This window comes from Artibeus jamaicensis, unplaced genomic scaffold, assembly GCF_021234435.1.
Source record: "Artibeus jamaicensis isolate MK-2021 breed Jamaican fruit bat unplaced genomic scaffold, CSHL_Jam_final scaffold_286, whole genome shotgun sequence".
In the NCBI taxonomy this organism is placed as follows: Eukaryota; Metazoa; Chordata; class Mammalia; order Chiroptera; family Phyllostomidae; genus Artibeus; species Artibeus jamaicensis.
The window spans coordinates 10,918,503-10,930,875 of NW_026522034.1; the positions used below are offsets into that span (position 1 = coordinate 10,918,503).

At 32.8% G+C, this 12,373-nt stretch overlaps 1 protein-coding gene across 1 annotated transcript in view; it reads left to right on the forward strand.

Annotated features, from left to right (window-relative positions):
- The window catches only part of MDGA2 (MAM domain containing glycosylphosphatidylinositol anchor 2), an 875,220-nt gene that overhangs the window by 780,471 nt on the left and 82,376 nt on the right, over positions 1 to 12,373 (forward strand). Inside the window, exon 10 of the mRNA XM_053656885.1 lies at positions 1,364 to 1,512. Within this exon, the coding sequence (XP_053512860.1) occupies positions 1,364 to 1,512 (149 nt within the window). The remainder of the gene's footprint in view (positions 1 to 1,363; positions 1,513 to 12,373) is intronic.

The window sequence follows — 12,373 nt, forward strand, 5'->3', positions numbered from 1 at the left end:
TTCATTTCCATTCTTAGTGTTCAAAATATATTTTTTGCCCATGATAAATTTTTATGAATCAACTAGTTTACAGTCCCTAGATGACAGCTGACTCAATGAAGAAATATCAAAAGCCAAATAAGAGACATTTCTGCACACAAACAAAAGGAGGAAAAATCCAGAAGAGCATTTAACATTTAATATAATAAAAAAAGTTTGTCGAATGAGGGATGATAAATGTAAAATGTATTAACTTATCATCCAATATGAATTAGAAAGCTATTTGAAAAGCCTGAGAAATGTACATAATTTCTATGAAGACAGAGGCCATAACTCCTCATTCATTTTTATCTTCAATGCCTAGTATACTACTTAGTATTTAATAGGCTCTCACGAAATATCATTGATTCAATAACTAAATGTAATATTGGTAAAAAAATGGGATGTGTGAAAAATCTACATTTCAGAATATCAGGAAATTTGATCTATAATTTCAAATGGTTTGTGTGCTATTCAGTTTGACAAACAAAAGGAAGAAATGTTCTATATGTTATATATGTTATATGCACATCAAATATTCTTAAAATAAAAACTTTATTATTAACCAAAGTTCTTGTATTATTGCTATGTTTTGTTTGGATGACTTCAAGTTTATTAACTAAAAACATGAGTAATATAAACAACATTTTTTATTTTCATTAATTCTTTAACAGACTGGATCACTCAGTTGCTGACATATTTGTTTTGGCTTCTTGGATGCCACATCGTTTTATTTTTCTTCTGTTTACCAGTTGTTTGGTGTCAGGCCTTTGTGGTCCTATCTCTTCCCACATCTCTTCCCGTTGAACTGCGCCAGTGGTCAGACCTTGTTTTCTGACCCACAGTCACTCACACTCTTGATAATATCTCCATTCTCAGGGCTTTCCATCTAAAATACATATGTGTGCCTCTGGCTAGAAGATTATATCTCCAACCCTGGCCTTTCCAGAATTCTAGACTAGTAAAGCCCACTGGATATCTTCCTTTAAATCATTCAAATTGTTCAAAAATAGCTTCCTGATCTTCTTGCCCCAAATTTGACCCTCCCCCAAATTTTAATCTCATTTTATGGAAATTCCAATCTTCCAGTGTTTAGGTAAAAAAATTGTAATTATCCTTTATTCTTTCCTTCCTCTCAGATTGCTAATCTAATCAACCACGGAATCCTCTTGCATCTATTCTCAAAATTCTCCAGAAAATGGATTAGATTTTCATAACATGACTTTTCAAATTCAAGAGTTACTTATGGAACTCATAGTGGAAAATGGGAAAAGGGACAAAAAGATAAAGTATATTTAACTGTAATATGTCATCATTCGAATTTAAGCACTCTTTCTGTTTTTAGGAAAGGCCTACGCTCCAGAATTCTATTATGACACCTATAATCCTGTGTGGCAAAACAGACACCGTGTTTATTCCTACAGTCTCCAGTGGACTCAAATGAATCCTGATGCAGTGGATCGGATTGTGGCATACCGGCTGGGTATTCGGCAGGTGAGGAACTTAATTGGTGGCTTTTCTTTTTGATTTGTGATCCTCCATGAAGACATGCTTACTATTATAGTTTGTTGCTATTTTAATTATTTTGCATCAATTTTATAATATATTTTTCTGTATGAAAGATAAAATCCCTCTACACAGAGCTGTTCTTAATTATTTATAAATCTTTGAAATTAATTTATGCATATCTTTCTATGACAGCAGACATATTAAAGTGACATCCTTTGAGCCTTCTAAATTCTTCACCACTAGATTCGTTATAGAAATTACATGTTCTAATTGCTCTGAAAGAAACATTTGAAGTGGTCTCAGACTTACCTACGCTGCATAATTATTTGTCTTATTTGGTAAGAAACTAGAAAACTTACATTTTTTACTTTAAGTGGTTCGAAGTATATATAGGATGCAGCAGTGGGTCATGTGGAAACTTGCTATTTAAAGTTAATTTAATATGCATTAAGGATAAAGCTATTTTAGTAAGATGAGAACACATAATCAAGTATGATTTCCTCAAGGAGCTGAAGATTATAGGTTATGTGAAAATAGTATATTTTTTCAAATGTACCAATGTTAAACTTTGTTTGTATATAAATGACATTTTAAAATTTAAATGTAGATCTTTACATTGTTTTCTCTTACATAGTGTATTATCTGGGCTGACTGTTTCAGCATAACAAAACATTTTTATTTTGAAGATTTATCTGATATTTTGCCTCTCAACTTTGTATTATCCACAGCTTTGTAAAGTGTGCTTCCCGACACCTTAACTAAATCACAGAATAGCATTTTAAGTTTAGACAGTAGAAAAAAGTTTTGTGTGGAGAAATACTCATCAACCATCAGCAGTGTCCTTCGGTGTACAGTCATGAAAGCAATGTTTTTCTATCTGGTTCACAAAGTTATAATAAAAGACTGTATGAGATACTTCATTCAAATTAAGGAACAGTTTGTATAGAATATTTTCATCCAACATGTCTAATAATCTAAAGAAATGTTTTCCTATTGAATACATCCACATAATCACTGCTTCCTTGTCTCAGTATCCCTAGGTCACTAATAGAGAGGACAGCAGTGAGTCATGTGGAAACTTTCTCTTTATAAGCCCTCATTTGCTTCAGCCCCTAATTAAATCTAAGTAAATTCCAAATCTATGTCAAAATTATTTTAATGTTATGATAATTTGCTTTGATAGAGAAGATGACCGAGCCATAATTTCATCTTTAGTTTCTCACTTTCTTTCTTGTCTCTTCCTTGGACTATCTGGGTAACTGCCCATGGCTTCCTGTGTGCTTTAGGACTGACTGTTTTTATGTCTTCACTGTTTACTCAACTCTCTTCACCAGTCCCTTCCCTTACTCCACCATTCCTCAAAACCTTTGTTCCCAATGTCTCCTTTGGGTATGCAAGTCATTTTCTCTGTAATTCGGATTTAACGGAAAATAGTTACCATTGTAGTCCCTCTCAAACAGACAGATATTGGCAGAATTAGACTCCCTTCAAGGAGGACTCAAACTAATTAAAGCTGCTCTTTCTCGTCCATATCTTGTACTCATTATTAATAAATACCTCTGTAAAATATGTTGCCAGTATTGCTGTGCTATTTTTCAATGATAGTTTCTCCCATTGATTTTCCTTCAGTAACATGAGCATGTCTCTAAATTCAGGTATTTATGTGCCTGATGATAAAACTAGTACGCAAAGACGCACATTTTGTGTCACTGTGTTGTTCCTTGTGAACAAATTAGGTAATTTACCTTTACTCTATTATCTTATAATAATTTATATATGTGCGCATATGCATATATAAATTTCCCCTCAGTATGTTTTGCTAAAATTGTAATTTCTAGACACATCCAGCTTTCAATTCTAGCCAATCTAGCCTTAGCATTTGTCAGCTATATAATCTTGAGCAGATTTCTAAACATACATAAACCTGAGTTCCTACCTGGTAAATTAAAGGTAATAGTACCTTTCAAGCAATGGGAGTATAGAGAGGAATACATTCTCTGCTTTTCTCACAAGCCAGGTTTTCTTATGCATGGCACTCCTTGCACAAGCATCTGTGGCAAGTGTTACTCTCACCTGCCAGTGTTGTGTAAGGATTAAAGAAAAGAGTACATTTTTAAGAACTTAACATGTGTATGATTTTCATTAGTTTTATTTAGTATACTATATACTCTAGGCCTAAATATTATTCCAAGCCACGATTTCTAAAACATAATTTCTAGATATTTTTTCACTATGCCTTGTTTTTATTTTAAAACAATTGTCCTTTATAATACCTATTTTACTGTTTCACATTTTCTCTTCCACTTCCGGTCTTAGTTTAGTCTTCTTAATCAGATCAGTAAGTTTGCTGCTAATGTTCTTCTTCCAAGTTTGTGAGATTCATGTATCCTCCAGAGGAAAACATATTTCTGCTGTTATAAACCATGGTCCAGAAAACATCCCTTTCTCTTACCCAGTTTTTGAAGCTAACTCTTTATTTGATATAGCATTCTTCTCAGCTTCTTTGTTCTTGTGATTTACTTTTATATTCAGAAATAAATACTATATTTTTCTAGAATGCTTTTTTATAATGCCCTATTTTAATTTGTAATGCTATTCAACCACCACATTTTGCCATGGAAGAGAAACTTTGATATACCTCTTGGGGATGTTTCAGTAAAGTGTAAAGACTGTGCACTCTGCAATGCAGACCAGAAGGTGATGTGTGTAGTACAGGGTAAGAACAGAAAGAGCACTTCTCTGACCCCACTACTATAGACTTTACACTGAACCCTTATATGAAACATCTTTATATGCAAAATAACCTCAACGTATAACTTTTTTGAAGGTCCTCTTATCTACCAGTTTGTGATGATAAGGCAAAAACATTCTAGACAATTAAATTGCTATAGTTCCTTAAGAATATTCTCTGTTTAATGATTGGAAACAAAGGTATTGATATAAAATAAGGTTATTTTGCTAAATTATCTGTGAAATTTAGATTCCTTTTTTCTCAGGTATGTACATTTAGATATCAACACTGTTTTAAGACACAATCAGATACCAGCATTTTAAAAAAACACTTTTGAATTCTGAACCAATGTGCATTGTAATGAAGTTTTTATATTACATGCACATGGCTTTTTTAATCTCCCAAGCTATCTCAGAATCAAGAGTCAATGAGCTTTTGAATATCAGTAATGTAAGCTGGATGATTAAACAAACAATGTTCTGAATGTAAACTAAGTAGCAAAAGTTTAAAAATTGGATATTTCCAGCCTGGCCCATTGGCTCAGGTGATTGGAGCCTAGTCTTGTACATCAGAATGTTGTGGATTTGATCTCCAGGGCACACACCTAGGTTCTGGGTTCGATTCAGTTGGGCGAGTATAAGAGGCAGCCAGTCAATGTTTCTCTCTCATATTGATGTTTCTCATTTTCTTTTCTCACTCCCTTCCTCTCTCTCTAGACCCAATAAGCAAGTCCTCACGTTAGAATTCTAAAAAATGGATGTTTTCCCTAATAATTAGTATTTTTATCTTTGATTATCAGGAGACTACATTTTCTTCAAGGGATTGTTAGTAATTTATGTTACATATTTTATCATTTTAAATATTTATTTTATCCTATATTTTTATTTTGAGCCTGCATGTCTAAATAACTTTTTCCATCCATAAAATATGTAAGTTATTAGTGCAAAGTGCCTTTCCTTTTAATATCAAATATCACTTCAATTATGTAGTAAATTTCTATATTAGATGATGTCTAAAAAACAAATTTGATTCTTCAAGACTAACAGTAAATTGAGTCCTGAACAGGCCTACTCTGTTTTCAATCTAGAAACTGTAACAAACTTTATTACCTATTCTTAATTTAAGTAAGATTATAAAATTACTGCTATGTTATTAAACCCACAGCTAGATGGGGTTGGAAAACTGAGCCTGGCATTTTTCCAGTTTTCTGTTAAAATTGGCTGACCCTTGGTTAAACTTTATGGTCTATATTTAAATATATTGAAGAAAATTATCTCAAAAATCACACAGTTTTCTTAAAAGTTACTGCAGTGTATCTAGAAAAAATTGGAATTCTAAAGTCACTGCTTTAAGAAACTTAAAAGAGAATAAATATATCATTTAAAGTTAACAATTTAATGCATGGAAAATTTTTTTCTTGAGGTCATAATGTCTTTAAGTTATACCTTTTAGGCTCAGCTAAGCGATTGTTTAATCTCCTTAGACAGCTACTAGTCTCTCAATTATTTGCTTCATTTGTTGCTTAACAGGAAAGAGAAAAAGCTTATTTGAATGTTTGCTTTCCTTTGTATATAATGAATTAAGAAACCAGAAAGAGTGTTTCTAAGTTATCTGAATATACAGAACAATGGAAACATAATTTGACTGCATTTGAAACAATACAGCTATAGTTTTTTGTTTAAATTTAATTTTATTATTTTCCATTGCCTTTTGTCCCCCTGACAGCCCCCACCCCTGTGGTCACCACGCTGCTGTCCCCCTCGTGAGTCCTTTCCCCTTGTTGCTCCATCCCTCCACCCCTAACCCTCCTGAGCTGTCAGCCTGCTCTCCATCTATGAGTCTGTCTCCATTTTGCTTGTTAGATCAGTTTCTAATAATAAAGTATTTTAGAGTTTATACAGTTTTCTTTTTATACTCTGCCATAGCAACACAGAATAAATATGACTTTTTGACTGTCATCTTTGGAAAGTAGGATATTTTATTGAATAAAATGTGTTAATTGCCCCTATTTCTGTATTGTTAGGTCCTGATATATTAAAAGGCTTAAATTATAATATTCATTTGCTCACCCAGTAAGTCAATAAAATTTGGAGTAAATTAACCACATAGTAATAACCAGGATTTAACAATAGTAATTGTCCTCAGTGTTCTGTTGAAATGGGAATATGTACAAAATGTATAGAAAAAGGTACGGACGGGAGCAGTTAATCCTGCAATGTCGTGGGGTTCAATGACATGATCACCAAGGTGGAGACTGGTGTGTTAGCTTTTAAAGATTTACATTTAAATTTTCTTCATAAACAGTTACCACTAAGCACTACTCGAAATATAACTAATCCAAAATATACTGTTTGGTATAATTGATTATTGGATGAATGTACTATATATTTAATTGTTTTCCACGTATGTGACTATAATTACTAAACGGGTCTCTTTTACTTAAAACATGTTTGTATTTTATTAAATAATTCATAACTTTTATTTATTAAATCCCTAATATTACAATATATCTTAGTAATTATAATTTATAAATTTATTGTGTACATAACTGACCATATATATGATAATTGTGGTTATTAATATTGCTAAGTCACTCATTTAATGCAATGATAGAAAAAAGGGAAAATACCAACTGAAGAGAATACAATGTAATTAGTTGGTCATGGGGATGGCTTTTTATGCTTTAGCAAATGACTGGAAGTACTAGTTTCTATGCAGTCTACAGATGCTGAAGAAAAATGATGGGATAAAATAGAAGTGAAATTAGAATAATGTACATGATTGAGTTAAGCCAATTGCACTAATTTTTTTCGAGACTGATGTTTGGAAGAACCACTTGACATAGGGCATTTAATGGTAGTCTTTAGGAATCTGTGGACAATCAATAGATAATCTGGGTTCATTTTATAGTTTTGAATCATAAACAAATTTACATCTATAGTCTATTCATATCATGTAGAGTATATTGTATACTATTACAATAAAGGAATAGACTACATTTGGGCATATTTGTAGTAGGATTTAGATTAGAGTAGTGAAGAGGGAGGGGAAAATTGAATGAAGAAAATGTTGGAGTAGGTCAAATTTGAATATTTATTTAATTTGACTTACTTTGCCTAGCATAATATTCTCAATTTGTTTAGTAATGACAATGAAAAGAAGAAAATATCTATGAATAAAATTAACAAAGAATGTGAGGGCCTAGACACTGAAAAATAAAACACATCATTAAAAGAAATTAAAGAAGACATAAAGAAATGGAAAGATATTTCATCTTCATAGATTGGAAGAATGAACATATTTAAAATGACTATACCCAAAACCATATAAATATTTAATGCATTCACCATCAAAATCTCAATGGGAGTTTTTAAATGAATTGAATGAAAAAATTATTAGATTTGTATGAGACTACAAAAGACCCCAAATAACCAAAGCAATCACGAGAAAAAAAAAGAACAAACTGGCGATATCACACTTCCTGACTTTAAATTTATACTATATAAAGTGACAATGATCAAAACAGCATGATACCAACAGAAAAATAGACAACTAGACCAGTTGAACAGAATTGAGAGCCCAGATATGTACATGAACAAATAATTGTTGCAAAGGAGACAAGACCACACAGTGGAGAAAAGAAGGCCTGTTCAATAAATGGTGCTGGGAAAATTGAAAAGCCCCATGCAGAAGAATGAAACTAGACTGCTATTTGTCATCATATAGAATATTAACTCAACATGGCCCAAGACCTAAGTATAAGAACTGTCATAAATTTCACAGGAGAAAACATAGGTACTAAACTTATGGACCTTGGTCTTAGAGATTAATTTATAAATTTAACTTCAAAGGTAAAGGAAGTAAAAACCAAAACAAATGATTGGGACTATATCGAACTAAAAAACAAACAAACAAACAAAAAACCTGGGCAGCAAAAGAAACAAAAAGGCAACCAACTCAATGAGGCAAGATATTTGCAAACAACACCTCCAACAGTGGGTTAATATCCAAAATATATTTTAAAAAAATTCACGCAACTCAACAGCAAAAGAACAAATGATCCAATTAAAAAATAGGCAGAGGACCTACACAGACACTTCTCCTGAATAGACATACTAATGGTCAAAAGATATCCGAAAAAATGCTCACCTTCACTAGCTATTAGGGAAATGCAAATCAAAACTACAATGAGATACAATCTCACCCTGTTAGAATGGCTATTCTGAACAAGACAAATGCTAAGTGTTGAAGAGATTGTGGAGAAAAAGGAACTCTTTTTCACTGCTGATGGGAATGTAAACTGGTGGAGCCACTATGGGAAACAGTATGGAGGCTCCTCAAAAAATTAAGAACAGAGTTACCATATGATCCACCAACCTCTCTTTTGGGTATCTATCCAAAAAAAATTAAAAACATTTATTCACAAAAAAGTGTGGCCCCCTACATTCATTGCAGCATTATTCACAGTGGCCAAACATGGAAACAACCAAATTGTCTCTGGATAGAGGACTGGATAAGGAAGTGGTAAATATATGCTATGGAAGATTACTCAGCCATAAGAAAAGGTGGAATACTACCATTTGAGACAAATATGCTTTATTTTAAATGAATGCTTAAATATATAATGGCTCTGGCAGGTGTGGCTCAGTCAGTTGGAGTGTCAACCTGTAAACTGAAGGATCATGGGTTCAATCTGTCTGGGTTCAAACTGTTTAATCATGGGTCAGGGCACCTGTGTGAGTTGTGGGTTCAGGCTGGTAGGGGCACCCACAAGAGGTGACTGACTGATGTCTCTCTCCCTCTCTTTCTCCTTCCCTTCCCCCTTTCTGAAAATCAATAAGGATGTCCCTGGGTGAAGATTAAAAAATAATATAGTGTAAAGAACTCAGTGAAGCTCAGCAAATGTGTTTTGAGTGACTATATGAATCAATAAGTAAATGATTAAATAAACATATCTGTACAGATGTGATCCTTGTGCAGGAACCACAAAATATGACACCTGTTCCCATAAATAACTAAAGCCTTAATGTCCTTTGATTTTTCTTTTGTAATTAGATGTTATATACTGTTATACAAGTATGTACACGGTTTAAGAAATGAATAGAACAGAAAGAGTTATGATCTCATAAAGCTCTATTCTGATCTGGAGACAGGCAGAAAAAATAAACAGGATGATTTCAGAAAGTGATTAATGCAACACATAAAGCACAGATAAAGGGAAACTGTTATTATTAAAATTCATTCATTCATTATCCAGAGGATCTCATGAAAAGGTGAAAAGGTAGCAAAAGACTTATTCTTACTTTCCCCACATGTTCATCATTCTGAGACAATTTTCAAAACACTGTGATAACAAGTGGATTTACAGATTAATCTGGAGGGAAAGAAGCAATCTAATTTTGAATAATCAAGTACATTTACTAAAATGAAACAATGATAAATTCTCCTACATTCATGTAATATTTAATTTATTCTTGAAAACTAAATGAGGTGAGGTAAATGATGTGAAAATTCAGTGACTACATTCATAACTCTTAACTATGTTCAGGAATAAAAGAAGTGTGAGTTGGAATACAGGTGAATATATATATATATTTATACATTAAATATATATATAAATATATATATTTATATATATATACATTGAGGACATATTATGACTGATCTAAATGTAAAAACCTGTTGACAATTTGCAAACATGTCACTTGCATAAGAACAGATTGCCAACTAAGAAGAATTTGTGAGGTGCTAAGGATCATTGTGAACAAAGTGCTGTTTTTCTACATCAAACTGAGAAGCTTTTGCACAGCAAAGGAAACCATCAACAAAGTAAAAAGGGAACCCACTGAATGGGCAAACATTTACCAATGACACATCTGATAAGGGGTTAATTTCCAAAATATATAAAAAAAAAACTTATACTACTCAACACCAGGAAAAAAAACAATTAAAAATGGGGAAAAGACCTGAGTAGACACTTCTCTAAAGAGTACATCCAGTTGGCTAACAGACATATGGAAAAATGTTCAACATTAATCATCAGAGACACACATATTAAAAACACAATGATATATCACCTCTCACCTGTCAGAATGGTCATCATCAATAAAGCAAGAGACAGTAGTTGTTGCCAAGGATGTGGAGAAAAGAGAATGCTCCTTCACTGTTGGTGGGAATGCAAACTGATGCAGCCACTGTGGAGAGCAGTAAGAGAAAAATTCAAAATGGAACTGACTTGTGACAAGTGTTCCACTTCTTAGAATACATCAAAAGAAACCCAAAACACTAATTTAAAAGAATATATGCACCCCTATGTTCATTGCAGCATTGTTTACAATTGCCAGAGTTTGGAAACAGTCCAAGTACCCATCAGTGGATAAAAAGCTATGGTATATTTATGCAATGAAAGAGTACTCAATCATAAAAAAAAGAAGGAAATCTTATCCTTTGCAACAGCATAGGTAGACCTGGACAGCCTTATGCTAAGTATAAAAAGCCAATACAAGAAAGACAATTACCATATGATTTTACTTATACATAATAAACTAACAAAGTAGAAACAAACTCATAGATATAGAACAGACTGACAGCTGTCAGAGGATGGGGGGGTTGTAGGGCTGGGTAAAAAAGGTGGAAGGAGAGAGAGAGAAAGAAAGAAAAAAAGGAAGGGAGGGAGGGAGGAAGGAAGGAAGGAAGGAAGGAAGGAAGGAAGGAAGGAAGGAAGGAAGGAAGGAAGGAAGGAAGGAAGGAAAAGGAGGGAGGGGGATGGAGGGAAGGAAGGGAGGAAGGGAAGGGAAGGAAAAAAAGAAACCCCACAGAACCATATGACAGTATTTTGATTACCAGAGGGAAAGGGGTGTGTGGGGAGGGAGAAAAAAGTATAGAGGAATAAATGGTGATGCAAGGAGATTTGAATTGGGATGGTGAATACATAATACAGCATATAGATTATGTATTGTAGAATCGTACACCTGAAAATTACATAATATCATTAACCAATGTCACCTCAATAAATTCAGTGAAAAAGAATATACTATTCATTATTTATGGACCAAACCCTTCAAATGCTTATGAGAACACTGAAGCATGTCCTATTGTATATTAGAAACATCAAAAACAATTTGGTGAAATTAAATGGCTCAGGTATGAATTTTCTCAAATATGATTAGTGTGTTTGAACACTCCTGAACACTTTTATTTTGGGTTGTATGTCTGCAAATTATATTAGGCTCAGAAAAGTACATGCCTCACAGATACTCCTGTTGTTTATATATTCTCTTATAGATTAAGCCCAATTTGTAAAATTGCACTTTTATTATTAATGCGTGTCAATAATAATGTGATTTAAATAATATTAAAATATTATTTTACAGACTTCGAATATTTCAAAGATATTTTATAATGTTTATAAATTTTCCTTTTTTCAACAAATATATATTTTGTAAACACACTTGCTTATAAAGTGACTCTACTCAACCCCAACATTGTTTAAAATTTTCTTCTTTTTCAAATAATAAAAATATATTTTATAATGGGGCCTAGAGTTGATAGTTCTAATCATCAACTAAATGTAGAAAAAAATTCAGCAATCAAGCAGGCGCTATGTACAAAGGCATTTAATATCATTTCAACTTCAAAAGACTATTGCTCAGAATCCAGACTATCATAATAAATGACCAAGTAATGCTTAGTTAATGAGCAAAACCACAACTCAAGATAAAGTATGAACTTTGTGGTGAAGTCAGAAGCATTCCAATATGCCATCCAGTACAAATAATATCACAAGAATATTTATTAGAAAGCAATAAGTGCAGTTAGGTTTTACTGGGAAATGAAATCATTATATTTGGATCTTTTACCCAGTGACTCTTTAAGGAAGGTGAGGAAGGGAAATACTTTCTTTGATTAGAAACAAAAGGACATTATCCTAGGTCCAGTGTAGAATTGGAAAATTTGGTCAAGATTTGAAAATAAAATTTTTGAAGCATCAAACAAAGAATGATGGAGTTAGAGTAGTAAAAAAGTCAGGGCATATACCCAGCTGTTGTCTCTGTAACAGCTACATTAAGCTAACTCTGCCCTAACACTAAAATTAAAAGAGTGCATTTTGTGAGA